This window comes from Dryobates pubescens, chromosome 27 (assembly GCF_014839835.1).
Source record: "Dryobates pubescens isolate bDryPub1 chromosome 27, bDryPub1.pri, whole genome shotgun sequence".
NCBI classification, from domain to species: Eukaryota; Metazoa; Chordata; class Aves; order Piciformes; family Picidae; genus Dryobates; species Dryobates pubescens.
Genome location: NC_071638.1, coordinates 12,362,177 through 12,389,925, shown reverse-complemented (window position 1 = coordinate 12,389,925; position 27,749 = coordinate 12,362,177). Strand labels below are relative to the sequence as shown.

The 27,749-nt window shown below is 48.4% G+C and overlaps 1 protein-coding gene across 2 annotated transcripts in view; it reads left to right on the top strand.

Annotated features, from left to right (window-relative positions):
* Nucleotides 1-26,250, top strand: part of ETV6 (ETS variant transcription factor 6) — a 149,203-nt gene extending 122,953 nt beyond the window's left edge. For both annotated transcript variants that reach the window (XM_054173834.1, XM_054173833.1), the window contains exons 6-8: nucleotides 16,489-16,631; nucleotides 21,748-21,848; nucleotides 25,543-26,250. In XM_054173834.1, coding sequence (XP_054029809.1) covers nucleotides 16,489-16,631; nucleotides 21,748-21,848; nucleotides 25,543-25,648 — 350 coding nt within the window. In that variant the 3' untranslated portion in view covers nucleotides 25,649-26,250. The remainder of the gene's footprint in view (nucleotides 1-16,488; nucleotides 16,632-21,747; nucleotides 21,849-25,542) is intronic.
* Nucleotides 26,251-27,749: the final 1,499 nt, after the last annotated feature.

Genomic DNA, 27,749 nt, shown 5'->3' with positions numbered 1-27,749 from the left:
AGGAGAGGCAGGCAGAGGGGCAGAAGTGACTTGCCTGTGACCACAGAATGCGTCATGGGTACCAAAACCTTTGTGTCTTGACACTCACTGCCTCCCTGTCCACTGGCAAGCCACCTGTTTCCCAAGATAACAGTCTCCAAAGCCTTGTCCTGCAGAGAGGTGGTTTTCCAAGCGCTGCATTCACACTGGAGTGCAGTCCTATGGAAAGCAAAAACAATTCCTGACCTTTGAGATAGCAGTGTCAAGCTTACTATTCTGGGGATTGTTGGACTGATAAAATACCACCTCTGAGTCCTAGTTTGAAGGCTTCCCTGTGCTTCTCATGCCGGGATTGTCCCTTCTTACCGGAACAAGGTTGCCTTTGTCCCACACAAGCCACAGGCATCGTCTCTTCTTTGTGATCGTAAATAACTGACATCACAACTGCTGAGTCAGGAAGCTGAGCCTACAGAAAATGGGAGTTTGTGCTTGAAAGGGAGCTGTAAATACACAGGGAGAAGTGGGAAGGGAAAGGGAATCCAGCTTCAGGAATACGCTGGATGGCCCAGGAAGCAATTTCCTTTGAGAGATGTAAATGCACACCACACTCAAACCCATCCCAAGCATTTGTGTCAGCAGTGAGCTAAGGTGAGACCCAGCTGCTGGGGGGTGTCACGGGCCCACAAAAGGACTTTTCAAAAGACCTTGTCCTGTTTTGTGCTTAGTGCCTGAAATTTATTCCACAGCCTTAATGAGCAAGAGCTTCTCTTTCCTTCAGGCCTAGCACTTTAAATTCAGAAGGTACACATCTCACCATCTAGGGCAACATCAAGCACAGGGTCTGTGGTCCTTTCCCATCAGGGAGGTGAGTTACAGGAATTGATATTTTTACACTTCTGCCCTCCGGCCATGTGTGTCCCTCCTGTCGGCTTTTATTGCCCACACTGTTCCCAGCAAGTAAAGAAACAAATGTCATGGCACAGAAGCTGCTTTACTGGGTGCAGCACTGGAGATCTCCTTTCCATAAGGCACTGCTGGAAGATCAGGCAGCTTCTTCATTCCTATTTTTCTGAAGGGAAGGTTCTCTAAGAATGAAGCCTAGACTGAAGAGAACACAGGGAGGGATCTGGAGAGCAGATGGTGATGTCAGTTTTCTCATTTAGGCCCAGATGTTTTCCTACATGCTTGGGAACTTTTGGTTTCTGTAGGTTGTGCACTGGGTCCTACGACACCAGCCCTGTAACTGGTACTGCCATATCCTTGCCATCTCTGTAGTTTGCAGGACACCAGAGCCTAAGCCTGTGGATACTTGGGCCTAACACAGTTGCTTGGCAAGTGTGGAGCAGCTCGAGTGCTGGACACAGGCTACATTTGCACACTTAGCTGCTTTCACTTGTGCTCTTGTGGTGTTGCTTGGATCCACCAGCATGGGTGGGTCATCTGAAAGAGCTGCTGAAGTATTTCATGCCAAGAAGACCTCAAGTGTACTGAGGCATTCAGCTCAGATGAGGGCTGGGATCAGGGTTCAGGGCATTTCACAGCTGGTAGCTGGCAGCATCGTAGGCTTCTGCTGAATTTCATAGAACCATAGCATTGTTAGGGTTGGATGGGACCTCAAAGATCATCTAGTTTCAAACCCCTGCCATGGGCAGGGACATCTCACACTACAGCAGGTTGCCCAGAGCCACATACAGCCTGGCCTTCAAAACCTCCAGGGATGAGGCTTCTACCACCTCCCTGGGCAACCTGTTCCAGTGTCTCACCTCCCTCATGGTGAAGAACTTCTTCCTAACATCTAATCCAGCTTGAATCCATTTCCCCCCAGTCCTGACACCCTAAGAAGTCCCTCCCCAGCTTTCTTGTAGCCCCCTTCAGACACTGGAAGGCCACAATAAGGTCTCCCTGGAGCCTTCTCTTTTCCAAACTGAACTGTTTGCCACTGTTCTTCCATCAGTGCCCCATATCCTCTATTTGTAAATGCCACAAGCCTCACGTGCTGTACAGGCACAGGCTGCTGCTGTTCTGGTTAGGTTGTGACAGCTCCTGAATTGTAGGTGGACCCTATAAAGAGCTCACTGCCATTTAAAGGTGACAAAACCTGGATCACCACCAAAAATGTAGACAGCCTGTGTTTCATACCTGAAGCCAACTTCATCAGTGCTACTGAACTCAATAGCATTCAGTTCAAATCCAAACCTGCTTCCTACCCATTTCACCACCTCCAATTCAGAGCTATTACTATTATGTCATTTCATTTTAAGAGCCTTTTTATGTCAGCATAGATCTAATTTTTTTTAGGCTGTCAGATAGTGATAGGACTAGGGGGAATGGAGCAAAAATAGAAATGGGTGGATTGAGATTGGATGGAATAAATTCTTCACCATGAGGGAGGTGAGACACTGGAACAGGTTGCCCAGGGAGGTGGTAGAATCCACATCCCTGGAGACTTTGAAGGCCAGGCTGGATGTGGCTGTGAGCAACCTGATGTAGTGTGAGGTGTCCCTGCCCATGGCAGGGGGTTTGAACTAGATGATTCTTGAGGTCCCTTCCCACCCTAACAATTCTATTTCCCACCTGGCTGTGATTATCTCCCCTGACACTGCTCTAGTTAGCAGGGAGGCTTTTGACTATCAGTGGCTTGCCACTTGGATTTGGGTGAGACCATGAAAATCACACCACTTAGCTCCTGAACTGCAAACACACATCAATTAAAGAGAGCTGCTTAAAAATCATTGCTATTAGTTCTGTGTTATGGATGAAGAACACTGATGTGTTGGGTGATGAAAAGATTTACCAACAGTCCAGTGCCAGAGCTAAGCACTTAGCACAGGATCACAGAATAGTAGAGGTTGGAAGGGACCTCCAGAGATCATCCAGTCCAACCCCCTGCCAGAGCAGGATCACCCAGGGCAGGTCACACAGGAACACATCCAGGTGGGTTTGGAATGTCTCCAGTGAAGGAGACTCCACAACCTCTCTGGGCAGCCTGCTCCAGGGCTCTGGCACCCTCACAGGGGAAAAGCTTTCTCTTTTGTTCCTGTGGCACCTCCTCTGCTCCAGCTTGCCCCCTGTGCCCCTTGTCCTGTCCTTGGACATCCCTGAGCAGAGTCTGGTTCCATCCTCCCACACTGCCCTGCACATCTTTATCACCAGGAATGAGGGCACCCCTCAGGCTCCTCTGCTCCAAGCTCCCTCAGCCTGTCCTCAAAGGGAGATGTTTCACTGCCTTCAGTGGTTGGACTTGATGATCTCTGAGATCTTTTCCAGCCTGGCTGATTCTGTGATCTCTGGCAGAATAGATGGGCAGGAGAACCTCTCTTGACTCTACTAGCCACACCCTGATCAGACTGGTGAGAAGAGAGCAGTAACTTTCTGCTGGCTGAACCATTAGCATGTAGGTGATTTCCAGGGGAGATAGTGAAGAGGAACAGCTACCAGGGAAGTCCTGTGGGCTGCTGACTGAAACATTGGGCTGTGCTCCAAAACGTGTTCTCTTCCCAGCTCAGGGATTTTAAACTGTAAAAGGAATTCATCCTGGATGGAAGAGCCCTCCCAGCCTCATGAACCTCTGCACTTGTAGACAGAGCCTGGTTTTAAGTGCAGCATTCAGTTACTTGGTGCTGAGAAAGAAACCAAGGATTGTCCTTGTTGCTGTCTACAAATACTCAGTTGTCAGGAGGTTGATCAGTGGAGCTCTGGGATTCTAGTCAGAGAAAATAATGACCTCTGCACACTGACTAAACCTTTCCTACCTTTTTGGTTTCTCAAAGTAGTATTTTCTTGGTAAAGCACTTTCTCTTACAGCAAGGAATTTCAGCTCAAAGGTCTTGTTGTCTCTTCCTCTAAGGCCATTTTACACTCTTAGCAAAGCAGGAGGCATGCAGTATCTTTATGTTGCTCATTAAGGTCCATGTATTATTCATCAATGGCTGGAGCTGATTTTTAGAATGATGTTGAACTTTCTTCTCAGCACAGTATGCATGAGTCTGGTGTGGAACTCTGGCAGGTCTAGAGGTCATTGAGACATTGAGGTGCTGGAGGGTGTGCAGAGAAGAGCAATGAGGCTGGGGCACGGTGTGGAGGGCATCATACAAGGAGAGGCTGAGGGAGCTGGGATTGTTCAGTCTGGAGAAGAGAAGGCTGAGGGGAGCTCTTATTGCTCTCTACAGCTACCTGAAAGGAGGTTGGAGTGAGGCTGGTGTTGGGCTCTTCTCCCAAGTAACCAGCAACAGGATGAGAGGAAATGGGTTTGAGTTATGCCAGGGGTGGGTTAGGTTGGTTCTTGAGTGAGAGAGCGGTGAGGGGTTGGAACAGGCTGCCCAGGGAGGTGCTGAAGTCACCATCCCTGGGGAGGTGTTCAAGAAGCTGTAGATGTGGTGCTTCGGGACATGGTTTAGTGGTCATGGTAGCTGGGATATGTTGGACTTGATGATCTTAAAGTCTTTCCCAGCCTTCATGATTCTATGATTGTGTTGGGATGATCCAAAGGAAGGCTTGCATCCCCTTGTAGATACAGCAGACAATGGTGAAGCTAAGTCACTCAGGCAGCAATAATCATCTCACTACTTCAGAATGTTAAAGTATAACAAACACCTCAGAAGGGGAGTTTAGCAGGGCAGGGTGCTGGACAGCCTTCCCCACTGGAACTGCCAATTCAAAGCAGCAACAGTGTTTGGTGGTAGTCACTCCTACCTTGGACTTTAGCAAGCAGGCAGGCTGTCTGGCTGATATTTAGCTCTAAGAGTCCCTCTTGGTTGCCCCCACATAGTCTCCAAGGATTTCACTCTGGGAGGGAGGGTTTTTTTTCTTTTAATGCAGCTGCAGTCAGGATTGGTGACTGAAATTAGCTCTTCCACAGAATGGAAATTCCACTCCCCATCCAGCTCTGACTGGGAGGGGTTTGTTAGCAGGCATTTGAGGATTTTGCAGTCTCACAGAAGGTACTTCCCCAAGGGACGAGGAGAGGCAGGCACTGCTACCTTGGCAGGTGCTCCCAGCGAGGCCTGGCTGAGGCATGCACTGCAGCCCTGGTGGGACCACAGCTACCAGAAACCCTCACTGCAACCATCCTCAAGTTCTGCCCCCAGAGACTTCCTTGTGAGTTCTGCTCTTGACTTCCACCAGGGCCGGTTTTCACCACAAAACTTTATTCAGGTGTCAGAAATGTCCTTTATTTCAGATACCCATGGCCACCTCACACTTGTTAGCATTTAGGCAGATGGGAACTGACGTATTAGATCTCACCAGAAAGCAGCCAGTGGCGTAAAGGTCAACAGAGGAATCCCTGCAAAGGGTTTTTATGGGATTCCCCAGCTACAACAGGGTTCATTTTTCACAGAATGGCTCAGGTTGGAAGGGACTGCAGAGCTCATCTGCTCCAACCTCCCCCCCACAGGCAGGGGCACCTCTCAACTAGACTCAGCTGCTCAAGGCCTCTTCCAACCTGGCCTTCAACACCCCCAGGCAAGAGGCAGCCACAGCCTCCCGGGGCAGCCTATTCCAGAGTCTCACCATCTTCACACTGAAGAGCTTCTTCCTCAGATGCAATCTAACCCTGCTCTCCCTCAGCTTCAAACCATTCCCCCTTGCCCTGTCTCTAGACACCCTCAGGAAAAGTCTCTCTGCAACCTTACTGTAGGATCTCTTCAGCTATTGGAAGGCAGCTCTAAGGACTCCCAGAGTCTTCTCCAGGCTGAACAATCCCAGCTCCCTCAGCCTGTCCTCATAGCAGAGGTGCTCCAGGCCTTGGATTGTCATTGTGGCCTCCTCTGGACTCACTCCAGCACTTCTGTATCCATATGATTTTTGTCATTTTATCATACAGAGGTTGATTTGGAAATATCCAGACTGACCTTAGTTATACTGTGATACTGTGACCTGATGACATTTTGGTATTTACCTCACTTTTGATTCAGTCACTTAGAACTCACTGATACACCTAGGATGTTTCTTGTGAAGATACACTGCTGAGCAGGTTCCTGGGATGTCCAGCTGCCAGTGTCCTTTTCTCTGCTAGCTCTGGGACTGAAAGGCTTCTTCATTACTGCACAGCAAGTGCTTGGCACTGAAACATTTGGCACAACCTCTTTATGTGAGCATCACCCAGTACAGATGCTAACCAAACAGATGAGTAGGTGTGAAAGGCAAAGTGCTGTAGAGCAGTGCTGGGTGCCGCTGGACCTTCCCCTCAGGGACCCAATAAACCCCATGAAGCTCCAGGTTCACTCTGTGCATGCCTGCTGCAGCCCTCTCCCCATTCCCACATGCAGTGCAGAAGGATGGTGTTGTTATGCCCTGCCTGGCCCCCCCGCCATCACTTTGGAACCTGTTCTGCTCTTAGGGGGAAGTCTAGAGGCAGGGAAGTCTTATGCCTGTTGCTTGCTGGCTGTTCTTGTCAGCTGGGTTCCCTTACCAGCCGGGCTCTATCTGACTCTATGAGCTGCCTGATTTGTTTCTTCCCCTTCAGGAGCCTGAGGAGAAGCCAGGTAATGTTTAAACTGCTCAGAGGCACTGTTTGACCCACAAAGCTATTGACTGCTGTTGCAATGAGGACAGGCAAGATTCTTACCCTGCCAAAGCCATGCAACAGATCTAACTCCAGCTTGGCTTCTGGCTTGCCTCAGCTCCTCAGCCTGCCACCCATGGAGGAGTACAGGGGTGCAGCATGAACCCTGCATGTATGTAAGCAACCTGTCAATAAAAAACAGTCTGACAGCCAAGACTGAAAATGCTGTCCCTGCTAGGAGTGCATCAGCTAGTGACTCATGTTCTGCTCACAGCTACAAACAGCACTTGGACTGGGTGTGGGCTGTGTGTTAGCTCTGAGCACAGAGAGGTATTCCCATAGCTCTGTAGGGATGGCAGTTTGGTTGTTTCCAGTTGGAAAAGGAACAGGCTGAGGGATTCTCCTACCCTTTTGTTTGAAAAACTTCCATCACTTCTCATAACTTGCAGGGGAGGGGAAGGAGAGGTTAGCTAAGTGAGTCTTTCACAAACACACTGCTGAAAAAACCCTGCTAACTGACTAAGACTTTGGATTGTCTTTACTTTGGAGTTGATCTGGAAAGCTTCTTTCAAAGGAGGAGGGGAACACAAACTCAGCTGATGGAGCTCTTAGATTCATAACACTGGAAATGCAGAGCTAAAACATCACATGTCACCACACTTCAAAACATGGCACCTTGCTCATCAGTGTCTCCTCAACTTCTGCAGTAGGAGCAGAGCCCCTGCAACTAAATTTGCTCCATGTGACATCGTCTCTAGGATGACAGCAAAACCCTTTGTGTAGATGCAGCTACACGTTTGTTTGTTTTCTTTCTGTACAGCATAGCTCTATAGGCACAGACACAGTTACTACACAGTAGGCACACTGAGTGGAGGTTGGGAAAAGGGGCACAGAATTGTTACCCCTTTGGAGTAAATGGGGTAAATCCCAACAACACCTCTGCTGTGAGGGTAGGGTGAGGGAGCTGGGGTTGTTCAGCCTGGAGAAAACTCCAGGGGGACCTCAGAGCTGCCTTCCCATTGCTGAAGGGATCCTGCAGGAAGGTTGCAGAGAGACTTTTCCTGAGGGTGTCTAGAGACAGGGCAAGGAGGAATGGTTTGAAGCAGAGGGAGAGCAGGGTTAGACTGGATCTGAGGAAGAAGTTCTTCAGTTGGAGGATGGTGAGACTCTGGAACAGGCTGCCCAGGGAGGTTGTGGCTGCCTCCTGCCTGGGGGTGTTGAAGGCCAGGTTGGAAGAGGCCTTGAGCAGCTGAGTGGAGAGGTGTCCCTGCCCATGGTGGGGAGGTTGGAGTGGATGAGCTCTGAGGTCCCTTCCAACCCAAGCCATTCTAGGATTCTGTGGTTCTGTGATACAGTTGCTTGGTAGTTGGTGACTTTATTTCAGAATCAGAGTACTGCTTTGTAAATTGAAACCTTCTCCTACAAGAAAGTCACTTCCATGGACAGACACGACCTGCTGTGGCACTTGATACTGGGAAAAGGCTGTGCCAGCCAGGTCTGTGAAATGACTTCTTCTACAGCCACCTCTATCTTTACTGCAGAGCTGCAGGAGCAGGAAGTGCAGTCAGGGCTTGTTCTGGTCCCCACAGAAGCTAGTACTTCCTGAGCCATTGGAAGGCTCAATCATTCAGATGTCTTCCTTCTCATTGCTTTAATGGAGTACCTACATGCCATGGCTAGACAGACATGGTGAGTGGGCTCAGAGCACCCTCATTCTCCACTGGGGTCAGCCCCATGCTAAACACTGTCCTGTGACTGAGAACATGCCCCCTGTTTTCCCTGGGGATTGCACACTTCCTTCAGGCTGAGCTGAGCGAAAACCACTGGAGGTTTCCTTAGCAAGATGGATGGAAGAGTGCTCTCCAGCACTGTGGTGGGGCAGGAAAAGACACCACTTTACTAACATGGGAGACACAGTCTGTTTGGTGGAGGCAGGAGTGTGGAATGAGAGAACAGGGCAAAAAAAATCCCAGGCATGATTTCATACTTCAGCTTTAAGTGTTCAGCTTGCAAATCCTCCATCTATCAAGCTGTTCACATATTCTTTGTGATCTGAGTGCTCTTTTCTACAACCACATGAGGGATAACAACCTTTCGGATCCTCCTTCCCCTTACAAGATTTTATTGCCAAAGACAGAGCTTGGCCTCATCTTGCTGTGTTCCTTTTGCAAGCTCACAGCACAACTGTTTGCAGGATGACAGCCTCAGGTTCCTGCTCTCCCACTCGGCGCCGGGTACGAGGCAGAAGCGGTGCACAACTGTTGTATTGTGAGATCTGGCAACCTCTCTCCTCAGCCCCAGCTTGAATTTACTGAGCTGAACAAACAGTTGTCTGTCAAGAGGTTTCTCCACATAGAAACATTGGCTGTACTGTACCAGCTTCCCATCTTGCTTCCCACAGCAGTCAGCATCCCCAGAAAGAATTCTCTTCCCTCAATAACCTGGACAGGGATCAGCAGGATCAGGATTCAGGGATGAGCAGGACTGCTCCCATCCCCAGATCAGTGTTCCCCCAGTCCTCAGTGCCGTTTAACCACTTCATCATGACACTCGGTTACTACTTTGGCTTCATTTTGTCTGCTCAGATAAGTGTGCCATGGGATTAGGCAGCTACTGAGGATGGGTTGTGTCTCCACACAGCAGTGATCTTACTGCAGCAGGCCCTTCTGTCTTAGTGTGCTGTCAGTTGTTCTCCCAGGATTTCTTTTGCCATGGAAAAGGCTTCTAGCAAGAACAGAAGAGCTGATTTGATAAGGTCCAGCCATGTGTCTTCTCTCTCCTTGGTACCAGCCTTATCAACCTCCATTTGTTTGATGAGAGTAAGTTCTTATTGAGTAGTCCTCACCATACTCCTCTAACAAACAACAGTACCACCCAGCCTGATGAGCTTTGTGTGCCAGTTACACAGCTCCAAGGTCCACTTGGGTCATCTACAAAGCTGTGCCTGCTGCACTGTACAGGATGTGGTTAAACTGCAGCTGGAGTTCACCTCCATGGCAAGCCTAAACCAGAACTCAGGAGTTGCCTTCCAGTCACCTTTGTGATCTGTTGGTTCTAGCTTAAACAAGTAGCATGGTCTCCTCTGAGACTTACTCATCTTCTCCAGCAAGGGGGATGATCACAGGCTGAGGGTCCATGGGACTTTCTAAGCATCTCCCTCTTTCTTCCCTGCCCTCACCTTCTCTGCCAGTGTAGTCTTGTCAGCTTCTTCTTGCTGGCTGCAGGATTCTGTAGATCTTCTGGCAAGCTGATTCAGCTCTCATACAGCAGAATGCCAGCTGCATGTGTGTTTTCTGCAGGGCTTTTGTCTTCTGTTTAAGTGATTTAAGTAAGCTCACAGCAAAATCTTACAAGGAGCCTGCACAAGGTAAGCAGCAGGAGAAAGGGAGGACCAGATGGAAGGGAGGTCATGACCTTCAAATAGCACCTGTGGACAGCTGAATTTGACCAGTTCATCATTTTGGTAGCATGAGCATCACCTTGTTAGCTATCCTAACCACACTTCAGGTGTGCTTCAGCAAACCAGAGCAGCAGAGGACTTCTAGAGAAGCTCTGTTCATTAGTCTCAGTTGTGAACAGCCTTTGCTTGCTTCGCTGTACACAAATACAGCCTTAGCACAAATCACCTTGTAAAATAAAGGGGCCTGGGCTTGGGAGAGCTCCTCAGCTGGTAGAAATCACAGAACCATTTCATTCAGATGATGTCATGCTGGAGAAATGTTAGGCTAACCTATTTGGCATAGGGTAAGGCCTCAGCTGGTGTCAGAGGGAGCATGACAATGTGATTTTGGCAGGGTCTCTTCCTCCCTGAAGTCATGTTAGTGTCCAGCATGATTCTGTCCTGAGGGCATCACTTAAACCAGAGTGGTCTCATTTGTGTGTAGCAAATATTGCAGGGCTAGGCAATGTTATCTTCCAAACCAAAGAGGCTTTCAGCACATGTGTGCCTGTGCATGATGTAGTCTAAGGGAACACAGGTACAAGACTCCCAGTACTGCAGCATCAAGAGTACCCAGCTTGTGCCTGCCTGCCAGCCAGATGATTGTAGAGCATTCATCATGACTGTACAACTGTCAAAAGACTAAGAACCTAAGGTCATAGAATCATAGAATGGGTTGGGTTGGAAGAGAGCTCCTAAGGCCATCTCGTCCAACTACCCTGCGGTCAGCAGGGGCATCCTCCACTAGATCAGGTTGCCCAGTCTTGTAGAGCCTGACCTTGAATATCTCCAGGGATGGGGCCTTACCTACTTCCCTGGGCAACCTATTGCAGTGTTCCAGCAGCCTCATGGTGCAGAACTTGTTCCTAACATCCAATCTAAATCTGCTCTTCTCTCTTATCAAACCATTGTCCCTGGTCCTGCCATTGCAGGCCTTTGCAAACAGTCCCTCTGCAGCCTTCTTGGAGCCCCCTTCACGTACTGGAAGGCTACTTTTAGGTCTCCCCAGGGCCTTCTCTTCTCTAGGCTGAACACCCCAGCTTCCTCAGCCTGTCCTCGTAGTAGTAGAGCTGCTCCTGCCCGCTCATCATTTTTGTGGTCATCTGGACCTGCTCCATCAGGTCCATGTCCTTCCTGTGTTGAGGGCTCCAGAGCCGGACGCAGCACTGCAGGTGAGGGCTCACCACAGCAAAGTAAAGTGGCAGAGTCCCCTCTCTCCATCTGCTGGCCATGCTGCTTTTGCTGCAGCCCAGGATGCATCATACTGAGATGCCATTTGAGTGGTAAGGGATGGATGTAATGCTATCATGTAGCCATTAGGAAATATTTATGTGCCAGTTTTGCTGTCTGTGGGGAAGGTTTTGCCTATGGACTCAGAAGGATGTTTGAAAGGAAGGGTCTGTAATGCATGCTTCCTCTCACACAGTGTCTGTTTGACTGTCACAAGGGATTTTTAATGACAATATTACTGCCTCCCCTTGTTTGCAACATTACCAAACCATGCTGTTAATGTGGGCAGTAAACAGAGCTTTTCAGCCAGAGAACAGCAATTTTACTGTGACAAAGAGGAGTGGCTGAAGCTTGGGTGCTTCTGCCACCTGAAAGCAGGGGTTAAAACTAGAGCAAGGAGGCTGCTATTGGAAGGGTTTAAAGCCAGCAGTTGGTGTTTTGGGAGAAATGTCTTCCTACTCCTGAAACCCCAACCACTCTGTCTCCTGTCTCACACCCTCCCCAGGGTAGAGCAGCTGTCCTTTTTTGCTCTGCCTAATGTCAACCCTGGCAGCCAAGCAGCATCCAGGAGACTGAGTGGGCAGGCAGCACCAAAGGCTTTACTTCAGCTCTGCCAACCTTGGGACTGTACAATCCATGGCTGTTACTAGCAGGCATAGGAAACTGCTGCCACTTACACATATAAGGCAGTGCTTATGGGACACATTTTGAGAGCCAGCTAAGTACTGCACATCTTATCACTACCTAGTGCATAACTATAAAACTCCTTCCAGAAGCATGGCTGCAGAAAGCTGCAGCCATGGCTCTCCACTTTGAAGGTAGAGTTTGCCCTCATTCCCAGCCACACAGTTCAGCCTTGCCCAGTAGTACTGCTGAGAAGGTGGTGGGATATGGAAAGCCCAGCTTCCAGGAGCCCTGCCACTCTGCTGGACTCCTTAACCACTTTCCCACTTCAGCTGGGTGTGCTGGGGGAAATGGTTCCTTCTCCTACAGCGAGAGTTACTTTCTAAGTAAGCTTATTTTAGCCAAAGGCAGGAAATTGCAACATGCTCAAACAATTCAGGTACCAGCCCTGACTCTCCCCGCTTGAAAATGTGACTCAACTACCAGTGGCCTCAGCAGCATCCTTGTTCTTTCTTGCCATTGCTCACCAGCCAACATACCCCCTGTGGAGAGTACCCCCATGTGACTGCTCCTTTGGAGGCCCTTCTGACAGCCAAGGAAGTGATTTAGTCTTCATGGAGTCTTTCATACCACCCAGACTTTGCTCAAACAAGTGATCTGCTCTTACAAAACAACTCTCCATACACAAGCCCTTCTGTCCATTTCTCTCTCCTTCCTGACAATGCAGGGAACACTTCTGACCTTCCTGGAGGATGTGACTTTCTGTATTGTCTTCACCAGCCCCCTTTCCCAGGGGAGAAGCTCCTTTCAATAGCATTTTCTAGCACTGCCCCTTCTTGGGGTTTCACCAGTTTCATATGCTTGCAATGCACTCCAAAAGGGCTCTGCTCTACTCTAGATTCATTACACTTGCTAAGAGTTCATAGAATCATGGAATGGTCTGGGTTAGAAGGGACTTCCGAAGGTCATTTAGTCCAACCCCCGCTGCAGCCAGTTGACAGTGTTTGACCTAGAGATTCTATTCTGCTACTAAAGATGGCCTCTACTGGCCTAGTAATTATTTAGCTGTTACTCCTCTGTCAGTCAGGGATGCCCCTCCAGAACCTCCTGGGTATTTACTGGGCATTCTATGGAGAAAGACACCTATGTGTGGTTAGAAAGAAACAAACCCTGAGTGCCTTTGCTCAAATTCCTCAGGGTCTCCCATGTGAGACCTGAAAAAAGGCAAAGTGATTTAGGTCCTCTGCAAACAGAGCTCAGACATCTCCTAAATTGTGCTGCCAAGCATCAGCTGGTCCATAATGACTTCAGTGTGCATGCTCATAGCTCTCAGCAGAGGTGAGAAGAAATGAAGTGAGCCTAAAGCTTTCCTACTGGTGTTTAGATCTAATGCTTTTGCTTTCCTGTTTGCAGTGGCTGGAGAGACAGTTGCCACGGTTGCACTGATGCATGCCAGCTCGGTCAGTTGTTGCAGCTCAGTCAGATACCTCAAGTTGCTGACAGAGAAGTGCAGTTTTTGCAGACAAGTTTTTTAAGTGGTTGTAGGAGCCAAGCAGAAGCGTCAGGAGTTTTGTGTTTTCTTTGGGAAGCAAACAAGAGGTCCAAGACGCTTGGGTGGTTGGGTGGTGGTGGGTTTTTTGTGAATTCCATCAGCCTACTAAATAACTCTGCAAGTCTGAGCAGCTCAGTCAGTTTAGAATATGAGATGGAGCCCTTGATCATTTAGGACTTCTCTTGTGAAGATCTCAAGATGCAGATCTGAGGTTTTTTTTCTCGTGTGAGGAATATTTATATTCAAGCTTAGCCTGAATCCGTTCTAAAAATTAAGTGAACAACAAAAAACAAATATGCATTTCAATGCTACCTCTCCTTCAAGTCTGAAGCTCAGGTGTTAGTCCAGTAATTCACCACCCAGGCATCTCAGGCTGGATTTTGTTGTGTTGTCTTGCTTTCGTGAAGGAGGGCGCACCTTGCAGGCAGGGAGCAATGGATAAGCATCAGCACCATTACATCCAACCAGATTCAAGGTGAAACGTGCAGCCCTGGCTCAATGCACATGGCTGCTGTCAAGGAGCCATCAGCTCCTTGAAACTCCTCCAGGAGCCTCTGTAGAGAGGGTATTAGGGGTCTGCCATCCCCACCAGTAGGAGCTGTAATTATACACTTGGAAATGTTTTTGGTTGCCTGCTCTTTAACCACTCTAACAAGCCCTCTCTCAAAGACTGCTTTGGATTTCAAAGTAGAATGCAACTTTACAGCCATCTTAGGGCTCTGGAGAGCTGAGCTGTACAGCCTCTGTTGTTTCTGCCAGCAGCAGAAGCCCCAGCTCTGTGCAGCTCACTTGCCATATTTCATAGCTGCCAGTTACTACGCTGTGCTGTGCACACACACACACATTGCAAGCAGGAAGTAGGAGCAGCTCAGCTCTTGGCTTCCTCCGTCTCAAGAGACTGCCATGAAACTGAAAAACACTAAAGTAAAACCTAAGTATCTGTTAGACCTTTAATTAGCGACCTGAGGAGTGTTTGCCAAGAGGAAATTTGAATTCAATTATCCAAATAGAAAGTATTTAACCTCTCAATAGCACTCAAGTAATTATAATACTTGGGTTCTTTTTGTTGTTGTTTGGGTTTTGTTGTTTTGGGTTGTTTTTTTCAGAAACCTTAAAGAAATAAAACAAAAAGCAAACTGAAAAATGTTAGGTGTCAATTGCCTAACACATGAAGTGTCCCAAGGCAAGCTGGGACATTGCCCATGCTTTAGACTCTTCATGTTGCACAAGAGTCATAGAATCACAGAATTCTCAGGGTTGGAAGGGACCTCAAGGATCATCAAGTTCCAACCCCCCTGCCATGGGCAGGGACACCTCACACTACAGCAGGTTGCTCACAGCCACATCCAGCCTGGCCTTAAAAATCTCCAGGGATGAGGCTTCCACCACCACCCTGGGCAACCTGTGCCAGTGTCTCACCACCCTCATGGTGAAGAATTTCTTCCTAACATCCAATCTGAATCTACCAATTTATAGTTTTGCTCCATTCCCTCCAGTCCTATCACTCCCTGACACCCTAAAAAGTCCCTCCCCAGCTTTCTTGTAGCCCGCTTCAGATACTGGAAGGCCACAATAAGGTCTCCTTGGAGCTTTCTCTTCTCCAGACTGAACACCTCCAACTCTCTCAGTCTGTCTCCATAGCAGAGGAGCTCCAGCCCTCTGATCATCCTCTTGGCCCTTCTCTGGACAGGGAAGGCCTGGATAGAGGTTCCAGCACCTCTAGATCCTTCTTGTAATAGAGACTCCAGAACTGGACACAGTACTGCAGGTGGGGTCTCACCAGAGTGGAGTAGAAGGGGAGAATCACCTCCCCCTCAACCTGCTGGCCACACTTCTCTTGATGCAGCCCAGGCTCTGGTTGGCTTTCTGGGCTGCAAGTGCACACTGGTGGCTCATACTGAGCTTCTCATCCACCAACACCCCCAAGTCCTTTTCTTCAGGGCTGCTCTCAAGCCAGTCCCTGCCCAGCCTATATCGGTGCTTGGGATTGCCCTGACCCAGCTGCAGGACCTTTGGTCTTGTTGAACTTCATGAGGTTGGCTTGGGCCCAGCTCTCCAGGCTGTCCAGGTCCCTCTGGATGAATCCCTTCCCTCCAGTGTGGCATCTGCACCAACCACACAGCTTGGTGTTGTCAGCAAACTTGCTGAGGGTGCCTCAGTGCCACTGTCCATGCCATCAACAAATATACTAAACAAGACTGGTCCCAGTACTGATCCCTGAGGGACTCCACTTGTCACTGGCCTCCACATGGACCCGGACCCATTGACAGCCACTCTTTGGGTGCAGCCCTGAAGCCAGTTCTTTATCCACTGAAGGAAGGAGCAGCCTTGAGCAGGGAGAGCAGGTTGCAGGGTTCTTAATTTCCCCAGTGAAGCAGTGAGCAAGGGCAGCAGGGCCGGCAGAGGTGGGTTTGTGTGCAGCAGTCCAACAGTGAACACTCAGCTAAGAGCAGCAGGTCACCTCACACAGCTTGTCCACTGGTAAAGGCCTTGGTCAACATTAGGTCAGGCAGAGAAAAGGAGGGCAAAGGGCTTAAAGGCTTGTAGGACCTGGCCTGCAGAGTGAACCCCAGCTGGAGCCATGTCCAGAGAGGGCAACAAAGCTTGTGGTCTGGAGAACAGGGCTGGTGAGGAGCAGCTGAGGGAACTGGGGGTTGTTCAGCTTGGAGAAGAGGAGGTTGAGGGGAAAACTTCAGCCTCTCTACAACCCTCTGAAAGGAGACTGAAGCCAGATAGGGTTGGTCTTTTCTCCCAAGGAAAACTGACAGGACAAGAGGAAATGCCCTCAAGTTGTACCAGGGGAGGTGTAGGTTGGACATTAGAAGAAACTCCTTCACTGAAAAGAGTTCTGAAAGACTGGAACAGGCTCTTCAGGGAGGTGGTTGAATCCCCATCCCTGGAGGTGGTTCAGAGCTGCAGAGATGTGGTGCTGAGGGACATGCTTTAGCTCTCACCTTGGTCAAGTTACAGCATGGTAGGAAGGATGATCTTAAAGGTCTTTTCCAACCAAAAGGATTCTATGATTCTATGGCTATGACACATCAGAAGAGGCCAAATGCCGTTTCAGCCCTGCTCCCAACTGTCCTTTCACCACACACCCAGAGGTGTCCAGAATGAATCCAAAGGCAGAAGTCACTATTGTCTTGCCTCTCTCCACAGACTGTAGGTTGCTCTGGGACTATGTTTATCAGCTGCTTTCTGACAGCCGGTACGAGAATTTCATCCGATGGGAGGACAAGGAATCCAAAATCTTTCGGATAGTGGATCCCAACGGGCTGGCCCGGCTGTGGGGAAACCACAAGGTAAGGAAGCAAAGCAGGCTTGCTTCTGTGCCCCTTCACCCTTTGTGTTCTCACAGGATGCACTCATGAACAGAGGGAGAAGGAAGAAAGCATCTGCACATAAACTGCTGCTGGAACACTGTGATCTTTCATGCTGTACACATGAGAAATAGAAACCATCCAGCTTTAAACCCACCTTTCATCTAGACAACCTGTTGGGTTGGTTTCAACTCACTTAGTTGTAAATGGATGTAACTGCAAAGAGTCCAAGAATCAAGGGTCCATCTCTCTCAAGGCAGCTCATTTCTGCCTGAAACCCTATGCTAAGTAAGTTCAGCTGAGATGTGGTCTGCAAGAAGCTCTGTAATACAGCTGGGCAGGAACTTTGTATCTGTGTTCCTGTCTGCACCTGCATTGAGAGCAGCTCTGAAGAAAGAGACTTGGGGGCATTGGTTGCTGAGAAGCTCCCCAGGAGCCAGCAGTGCCCTCAAGCAGCCCAGAAGGCAGCTGTGTGCTGGGCTGCAGCCAGAGGAGTGTGGGCAGCAGGGGAAGAGAGGGGATTCTGCCCCTTGACTCTGCTCTGCTGAGACCCCACCTCCAATCCTGCCTCCAGGTCTGGGGTCCCCAGCAGAAGGATACAGAGCTGTTGGAGTGAGTCCAGAGGAGGACAAAAAAATGATCCAAGGGCTGGAGCACCTCTGCCATGACAGGCTGAGGCAGCTGGGCTTGTTCAGCCTGGAGAAGACTCCAGAGGGAGCATAGAGCAGGGATCCTCCAGGAAGGCTGCAGAGGGACTTTTCCTGAGGGTGTCTAGAGACAGGACAAGGAGGGATAGTTTGAAGCTGAGGGAGAGCAGGGTTAGACTGGATCTGAGGAAGAAGTTGTTCAGTATGAGGGTGGTGAGACTCTAGAATAGGCTGCCCAGGGTGGTTAAAGGCCAGGCTGGATGAGGCCTTGAGCAGCTGAGTCTAGTTAAGAGGCATTCCTTGCCATGTTGGGGAGGCTGGAGTAGATCATCTCTGAAGTCCCTTCCAACCTGAGCCATTCTGTGATTCTGTGTTTGATGTAGGAGAAGGGGCATCGGTACCAGATGTAATACATCAAAAGCCACAAAATAAGCAGTTAATTCATTAGTTTCCTAGGTGTGGTGGTTAGATTGGATCTTAGGAATAAGTTCTTCAGTGTGAGGATGGTGAGACTCTGGAATAGGCTGCCCAGGGAGGCTGTGTATGTCTCCTGCCTGGGGTTGTTCAGAGCCAGGTTAGATGAAGCCTTGAGCAGCTGAGAGGTGCATGAGAGGTGTCCCTGCCCATGAGAGGTTGGAGATTAGATGATCTCGGAGGTCCCTTCCAACCTGAGCCATTCAAGGATTCAGTTTTCACAGACTGTGCTGTGGCACTCCCCAGATACTACAGGATTATGGATTTCCTTGTCAGAAATAGTAACTCTGCTTTGTTCTCTGGGAAGCAGTTACTGATTTTTTGCAGTTTAGGGCTGAGTATGTACAGCTATGTACAGCTATCTCTGTGGGTTTGTGATGAATACAGGAGTAGTCAGCATGAATTTCCAAAAGGGAAGTCATGCTTGACCACTGTGATACCTATCTACAATGACATCATGAGCTCAGTGGATGCAGGGAGTATGGTGGTTGTAGCTTATCTTGATTTTACAAAGGCTTTTCAGATTGTCTCCCAAAACATCCTCACACAGTAGCAAAAAGGATGACCCAGACAAGAATTATAGTGAGGTAAATGGCTGAACCACTGGGCTGAGTCACAGAGTGGTAAGGTTTGGTAGGGATCTCTGGGGATCATCTAGTCCGATCCCTCTGCTAAAGCAGGTTCACCTAAAGCAGGTTGCACAGGATTGTGTCTCGGTGGGTGCTGAAAGTCTCCAGAGAAGGAGACTCCACAACGTCTCTGGGCAGCCTGTTCCAATGCTCCACCACCCTCAAAATGAAGAAGCTTTTCCTTAAGTTCAAGTCGTACCAACTATGTTCTGATTTGTACCCATTGCCCCTTGTCCTATCACTGGGCAGCACTGAAAATAGCCCAGCCCCATCCTCATGAACTCCACCCTTTAGATACTGGTAAGCATCGGTCACATCCCCTCTGTCTTGTCTTTTCCAGGCTAGAGAGTCCCAGGTCTCTCAGCCTCACTCTGTAAGAGAGATGCCCCAGTACCCTCACCATCTTCATGGCCCTCCATTGAACTCTCCTGTATTTCCCTGTCTCTCTTGAACTGGGGAGCCCAGAACTGAACACAATATTCCATGTGCCCCCTCACACAGGCAGAATAGAGGGGGAGGAAAACCTCCCTTGGCCTGCTGGCCACACTCTTAGTGCACCCCAGAACACCATTGGCCGCCTTGGCCATGAGGGCATGTTGTTAGCTCATGGTGAACTTGTTGCCCACCAGTACTGCCAGGTCCTTCACAGAGTTGCTTTCCAGCAGATCACTTCCTAACCTGTCCTGCTGCAGGGGGGTTGTTCCTCCCCAGGTACAAGACTCTACACTTGCCCTTGCTGAACTTCACAAGGTTCACCCCTGTGCAGCAATCCATCCAGGTCCAGGCATCACAGCCTGGCAGGGTGTCAGCCATTCCCCCCAGCTGTGTGCCATCAGCAAACTTGCTGAGAGTACATTTGCACTCTGCTCCTTCATCCAGGCCCTTGATGAAGATGTTGAACATGACTGGAGCCAGTACTGACCCTGGGGGCCTCCAACTAGACCTGTACCATTGGTTACAACCCTCTGAGCTCTGTCATTCAGCACCAAATCCAGTCAGTAGTGATGTGACTCCAGGGGGCCAATACTCTTTAGCATCTGCATTAATGACCTGGATGATGGAACAGAGCACAGCCTCAGCAAGGCCTTGGACATACTGGGAAGAGTTGGGTGTTCCACCAGAGGGTTGTGCTGCCATCCAGAGGGACCTGGACAGAATGGAGAAATGGACTAGGGAATTTCATGAAACTTAACAAGGGACAATGTAAGTCCTTCATGTGGGGAGAGATGACCTGGGTAGGTGTGGGACTGTACATTGCCCCTCATTGTATTTCCTGTGGGACTGTGACTGTTTCATTAGAAAGATGGTAAAACACTGGAGCAGGCTGCCCAGAGGAGACTGTGCAGTCTCTGTTCTTGGAGATGTTCAAAATCCAACTGGACACAGTCCTGAGCAGCTGTCTCTGACCCTGGTTTGAGTAGAGGGACTGGGCTAGGTGAGCTCCAGAGGTGCCTTCCAATCTCAGTTCCTCTGTGATTCTGCATACAAAGCTAGAGGCTTAGTAAGGTGAAGATTTTGTCATCTGTCTCAGAGGGCTTGGGCTGCAACACTGGGGAAATGGAGAGTTCTGCCCTTACCCAACCTCCATGCTAATAACCAGGCCTTGTCCTGCTTCACATTTCATGTCTAAAACTACTTCAGAACAGCAGCCACTTGGGAAACTCAGTGGCCTTTTAGCACGTCAGGAATTGCAGAAGCACACCTGGTAGTTCAGTGAGTGGAGCCTGCATTTTGTCACAGCAGCTCCTTATATGGCCTCCCTTAACAGAGCTGCTGTGGTCAGGGCAAGCCAGAGGAGGTCTGCTCTTCAGGGCTGGTTTAGACAGGCAGACAGTTCACTTCAGCTGGGTCACCACTATAGGCTTCTGCATGGTGTTGGACAGACAGAGCTGTGCCAAGCCAGCATGAAGGCTGGCAGAGCACAAGCATGCTTCTGCTGGTTTGGCATGCTTTGCCCATGGCAAGGCAGCTGCCTTCTGCTCCTGCAAACACAGCTTTGCTCCTACAGCTGACTCTGCTGGGAGCATCTTTGCCAGCATAGTCACCTGTGTTCCTCATACTACAAGAAAACTTCATGGTAGATATAGCCTAAAGGACTGATCCTGCTACCCCAAGTGGAGGCTGCCCACATACAGGTCCACCACTGCCTGATCACTTCTGCCTTTTGACACTCAGCTTCAGCAGGGCCATGCCTTAAGCCCCCTGAAGTGCTCTGGCCATGGCCCTTGGGGTTAGCAGCTCCCAGAATGAAGGGAAGGCTCTGTCACAGAAGCAGAAGTACAACCTAATGGGCTTCTTGATTTACACCCATGTAACAAGGGGAGGAACAGCTGGGTCTCCACAGTGCTCTGTAAGCATTAACTGGATAATGGAGGGGAATCCCAGAGGAGCAGTGATCTCAGCAGGGATTGCTGACAGGCTCAGTCTGTTCAGCACTGTTGTCAGGCTCCTACCAAAGGTGGTTCTCCTCCCCTTCTACTCTGCCCAGGAATATTGCATCCAGTTTTGGGCTTCCCAGTTCAGGGGGACAGGGATCTGCTCAAGAGAGTCCAACAGAGGGCTACCAGGGTGATGAAGGGACTGAAGCACTGCCCTACAAGAAGAAGCTGAGAGACCTGGAGCTGTTTAGTCTGGAGAAGAGAAGACTGAGAGGGGATTTAATAAATGTTTCTAAATATCTGAGGGCTGGGGGTCAAGGAGGGGACAGGTTCTGCTCACTTGCACCCTGTGATAGGACAAGGGGCAGTGGATAGAAACTACAGCACAGGAGGTTCAATCTCAACATGGGGAGGAACTTCTTCACTGGGAGGGTCACAGAGCACTGGAACAGGCTCCCCAGAGGGGTTGTGGAGTCTCCTTCTCTGGAGACTTTCAAGACCCATCTGGCTGTGTTCCTCTGTGACCTGTGCTAGATTCTCTGGCAGGAGGGTTGGACTTGATGATCTCCAGAGGTCCCCTCCAACCCCTCCATCCTGTGGTCCTGTGAAGAACAGGCCTGTCACATCCCACTAGGCATGAACGTCTCCCTCCATCTACTGTCTCCTCTGTGGCTGATGAAGTCTTTTGTTACCTGTGATCCAAGAGACTGCAGAAAAACCTCGCTCTGAGTTTTTGTTAGACTTTCTTGCTCAAATTGCCCTGAGTGAGAAGAGGCCTGTAAAAATTTGGTGATGAGGGCTGGAGGGGCAGGATGGGCCTGTGAACAGCAAAAGCATGGAACATGTAATTTCTTGAACCAACTCAAGTTACTTTAGCAAGCTGCCATAGTTCTGCAACTCCTTTTGAGGCTTGGGAAGCTTCTCACGAATCATCTCACCCTGTTTTTCCATTTTCTTTTGAAAAAAACAGAATAGAACAAATATGACTTATGAGAAAATGTCCAGAGCCCTACGCCACTACTACAAACTAAATATCATCCGGAAGGAGCCAGGACAAAGGCTTTTGTTCAGGTAATTTGTTCTTTTCTTTGCCATCCCTTTCTAACACACAGCTCAGGGGTTGAAGATGGGGAAGGGAATTGTGTGGGGGATGCTTGGTTGTGAGAGCTGTAACACAGGTGACAATGGGCACCCATTTGTGGAAGCTGCCTAGAGCAGTGCTCCCTAGCTTTCAGGGCAACTGCAGCGCTGTAGGCAAACAGGGACCTGTGGCAGTGGACTCAACATCTTTTACCCTGGCTTCAAGCAGGCTGTGCCATTGTTTAAGACCTTGGCTAAATGATTCATATCTCAGCCAAACTGCTAGAAACTTGCTCCAAATTGACTTCTCAAACACAGCTGCCAGTGAAAGCTAAGCAGGGAGCAGGCATTTCCTCAAGTGCATCAGCATAACAGAAGTGCTGATGACCATGTTTTCACTGGTGCTGCCTGCAAGGAAGAGAGGGACCTGCAAGAGCTGCTCATCAAATGCATGGGATGGGAGGATACAACCAGGAATTTAGGGAACAGAGCCTGAAACAGCATTAAAGCAGGGAATTGCTTGTACAGACTTGAGTGTGACTGGCAGAGTGTGAGGGCACTCCAGCTCTCTTCAAGCAAGACCAGTGAATGTAGTGCATACACCTGACCTACAGAGCGCTGAGCACCAAGGGCTGCTTTGATGTCAGCATGTGTTTGGAATTGGTCTCTCGTGGACTGAAACTACCCCCCAAAATAAAACTGCCAGACCAGCTCAGCTGAAAAGCAAATGAACTAATATTTACAAGCACACTAAAATCTAGAAATGTGGAATGCAGTGAATATGTACAAAATATACAATATTCACATATATTTACAATTCATAAACAACACAAGAATCCCCCTGGACAAAAGCAGGGGGTTACCAACAGCTTCCCCGTCTCTGCTCCCTTCCCCCGGTACAAGGGAAATGAGAGAGAAGAGCCAGAGAGTAGCTTCTTAGTACTTAGCCTCAACAAAGAAACACAGCCAAGGTCAGCAACAGCTAAGCAGAAGCCACCAGCCAGAGCGAAGAAGCTGAAAAGAGACTTAGTTTATGCAACTAACTTTATGTCAGGGATTATTTAGGCCTTATCATTATTTTCCCTTTTGCATCCAGTGGCAATTTATTTACATTCTACCACTTTCTATTCAATCTGTAGAAAATTTTCCTAGGCTTGAGCCTAAAACTGCCACATGGTATCAGTCGGGAGGCACTGGGCTGGAGTTTGTGTTCTTAACCAGCTAAGAGAACTGCATTAGCACTGCAGCTATCTACATCTGGAAAGGTTTCTATGGAATATCTTATGTCAGCTCTTAAAGAGGGAAGAGAGTGAAGGGAAGAGGGAATCAAAGGCAGAACCAACTGCACAATTTTACTAATTTTATGGTGTTAAGGTAGAATGTATTTTTTAAGATAAAACAAGGTTGCCCTGTCAGCAGTAGTACCAAGGGAACCTGGATCGCTGTGGCCTTGTGTGAAGACTGCACAGGCCTGGGGGGATTCTGTGATGCTGAACAGTGCTTGGATGCTGTCCCTTCAGTGGGGGCACAAATGTAACAGGAGTCCATCTCTTCCCAACCAGGCTGCCTCTTTCCTCAAAACTGTAGCAACTAAATACCCTTGGAGACCTCACTTCCTCTGTCAGACTTGGCCAAAGTTGACCAACAGATTGAAAGGTCACCAGGAAGCATAAAACATGAGCATACAAACCTTATTTCCTTTGGAAACTGGGGGGGGGGAACAACACCCAAAGCATTTTTCTGCACAATTTCCAATAACAAATATTGATGTTGTTTTCTTAGACCTATTTATAGCTGAAGAGAAAAAGAACAGCTGCAAAAAATCAAGCCATTAATGTGCCTTTCTTGGCTATTTCTCACAAGCACAGAAATAATCAGAACTGTGACTTCATAAGTAACATGCAAGCAGTTGTCATCGGCAGATACGTGCAGAGCTTCAAGGAAAATGGAGTCAGAGAAGGATTTCTTTTAGGTTGCCAGAGTGTCTTGGCAACAAAGGAGGTCACAGATCCTCTTTCCTCAGTAGCTTGCAGTTCTGTAGAAGTAATTAGTTTAAAAATGTAGTCAAATTTTATCACAAATAAATACCCATGCTTTGAGTTCCTTGGACAAGACTTAAACACAGATCAGAAAGAATACCTGAAGTACTGTGGTGCAGTTCACAGCAGCCCATTTCCTACATGGCTTAGGAAACAGAGCACACAAAAGGTAGTGAGGGCTGTGGGACCACTCTGGTTTGATTTCATCCTGATGTGAGCTGAAGAAGATGAGCAGAGGGTTTAAATCAGGGCACGGCCTGGCCCCTAGGCGTTGGTGCATTGTCACTGATTCACCACTCCTGAATGCCAGTTTTTCACCAGCGTAACACCATTAGTATCAGCAGCACTCCTCTAGCATACAAATGGGAGTGACACAGCAGTGACTCACAGCCCCTTTTTTTTTTCCCCCCTAAATGCATATGTGCACATGATTTCCAAAATTAGTGAAAGGTTATTTCCAGGCTGTGCTATGCATTTGTTGAGAGACTTCCCATTTTCCAATGAAAAGCCGTCAGGTTTATAACCTCAGCGGCAGAGGAGGAAGCAAATCTTGCCCATGAGCTTCAGCAGTGATTTTTCTGGGTCACTGATAGTAACGAGGCTCCTGTTACTAGGCTCCTGGGTTTGTTTTCATTGGGGCCAGGGATACTGAGCATATCATCAACCTGAAATAAAATTAGCTCCTCTGATTAACACATTTTGTACTGCTGAATGTCAGCCAGTACATCGTTAATGAAAGGCTGTGAAATGTTGTAACACTTCCAGCACAAATATCTTTCCTCCTAAGTTCTCCAGAAGTACATGTAAGAAAACCTGGTGTTTAAACCCTCATCCTTCCTGTGCCGTGCTCTCTTCCTACACCACTGAACTCGGAAAGCAAACCCAGAGCTTTTCTGTGTACACAAAAGCATCCTGGCAAAAGCAAGACTTGATCTGCAGGCTGGTGGATGTCCTTTCCCACTTCCTACTGCTGCCATGCCTCCCCAGAGGCAGTTTCTGTTTCTAGCCCCCTGCAGACCTTCTGCATCAAGACATCAGTGCTGGGAGCCATGGCATTCATTTAGGGAGGATGCTGCTTCCTCACAGTGACGCTTGCTGCAGTCACACAGGAAGAGACTGTCTTTGCTTACAGTTCTCTAGCCCAGAAGATTTTTCTTTTCCATTTCCCAGGACTTCTTCTGACTTAGCCCTTGCCTTTTTCCACCACTGGTTCTTTGGTGTTTCGTATTCCTCACCTGCACAAACCAGGCCTCTCCATCACTTGCAAGTGCTTTTGCTTTGAAATGTGCTGGCCATAAAGTTCTTTCTTTAATGTTCCTGTCACCAGACACCACAAAGGAGTGCACCTGTGGCATGCTACCATCTTATGTGACAACAGCAAACAGTATGTGGGAGCAGTAAATATCATTCTTTGGAAGAGACTGGGGGGAGGGGGTTGGTGCAAATCTGGCTTTTCACCGGGCCTGTAATTTTGTTTGTTTCCTTCCTTCCAAGGGATTGAACAGGGCAGAAGCAGTAGACTGGAAAGAATCTCAGAAATAGTAAGGCATTGGGAGGCTACAGTGAAGATGATTTGGGGGTCTTAATGTCTTGGTGAATGTAAAAGCTGAGCCCACTGAAGATCTGCTTGGGTCTCTGTTTTGCAGGTTCATGAAGACCCCAGATGAGATTATGAGTGGCCGAACGGACCGCCTCGAGCACCTTGAATCCCAGGAACTGGATGAACAAATATACCAAGAAGATGAGTGCTGAAGGGGGCCACGGCATGGCTGGCACCGTGTGGGAGGGGAAGCAACAACACAGAAGCAGTACTTGGGGGTCGCCGCTTAGCTTGAAGACCACGCAGGACCTGAAGCACCTTAACAAAAGAAACTAACAGGCAGAAGTGGTGCTGGCAGAAAAGTAAAGGGGAGAAAGCCTGGACTTACGCACTACTTCACTGTTCCTACAAAGTTTCCCTTGAGTTCGTTCTTTCTTTTTGGTTTGTTTCAGTTTTGGGGGGGGTTGTTGGGGTTTTTTTTCCCCTAATAAACAGGCAGTTTGACTTTCCTTATCTCATATAGGACAAGACATCAGATTATGCTTTTTTGGTTGTTGGGGTTTTTTTGTTTTGGAAGGCTTTCCTATGGAAACAGAGCACTCTTATTTTCTGTGCAAGTCTCATGACATAACACTGCATAAAACAATAGCATCACAGAAGGGATTTGCTCAAGGGTTCCAGTTTGCTCAGCTCAATTTACATGTGCTGCCGCTGGGAAATGTGTTGGAAGTAACCAAAATGATTCACCACACATATCAGTCAAGTGAAGACGAGACACCCTGCATGTGTTGGCTGGGGTATCACCCCAGCAGAGCTTGGGCTCACAGAGAGTCCTGCGAGTGGCTGTTAACTGCTGGAACATGGACCAAAACCAATCACCTAAGTGCTCCAGAGAGGAGAAAAATAAATGTGACAAACCTCTGCCATAGACTGATGTTGATGGTTTCCCTCCCTCTAGCAAAGAAATGAAAGAGTGGAGTAGGATGGCAGTCAGGAGGGGAAAAATACATATATATATCTATATAGGTATGTGTGTATATATATATATATATATATGTATGTGTATATATGGCAAAGGTTCATACATATATTTATATCTATGTAACTCTCACAGTGCAGAATTCCAGCTCGAAGGGTGCTGTAAAAAAGCAAAGGCTGAAGCATCTGTAATTACAAAAGGGAGGGGTGTTTGGTAGCAGTTTTGGGGTGGAAGGTGAAGGACTGTTCCTTACACTGTAGGGAGAAAGCAAAGGGACTCATCACATGGTTTGCATTACTCAGAAGCCTCTCCAGGATCGTTTTGTGCTGCTGGAGAGGTAGGTGATTCACCGATCTGAAAGCTAATGGTAATAACCAGAGACCAAATAGACTTGTAATGGATTTGAGCTTTGTTTGGGGATTTGTTGTTTCGGGTGGTTGGGTTTTTTTATGCCTCCCAGTATCTTCCCCCACCCCACAGCTCTGCCATCAAGGGAGTTTGTCTCAGCTTGCCCATTCTGAACACAGTTCAAAAGACAAGGGAAAAAAAAAAATAAGAAACCCTACAGCCCTGATGCTTTCTTGGGGTTTGGGTTTGTTCTGGCTGCAAGGTGCCTCTTTTTACACCCCCAGTTTGGTTTGCTGCACTGTATGAGGCAAAGAGCTACATCTGCTTTGGTTACTGGAAGCTCAGCTGTCCTTGATGCCCAATAGAAGAGCAACTGCTGTCTCTTTTCCTTGCACATTGCTTGGGCCACCCTGACAGGCAAGTCTGTAGTGTCTAGTGATACATAGCAGACATTCTTTTAAGGGAAGGAAGATCTGGCAGCAGAAATGATGCTTGTTAAGGGAGAAGATGTGTAAAGAAACTGTGCAGCAATCACATGCTTGGAGGAAAGCACATCAACACCAGTTCATTAAAAAGAAAAAGCTTCTTTTATGGGAGCTTGAATACCAGAAATGGGAAAAAAACAATGGGTCAGTCTAATCCCTTTCAACCAAAACCCAATGTCCATTCCCACCTCAGAGCCTTTGCCAGCTATTAAACCACACACCATTTGGTCTCACTCCATGTTTAACAAGAAGGTTCATCTAACCAGGGAAAAATGGCACTTGGCAACGCATAGGGACTTCTGTCTTAAACAGTCGCAGCTCACAAAAGACTTCAGAGTGAGTCACGGGTCATAGAAGGAGCAGCTTGCTTAAGGGTGTAAGTAGGCATCTTCCAAAGAGGAGAGATTTTCTAAAGCCAGTACCTGATGAGGAGCTTTTCCCATCCCCATCCTTTTTATTAACTCATAATATGTTACAGGTCCAGCACACCGCATACTGGAC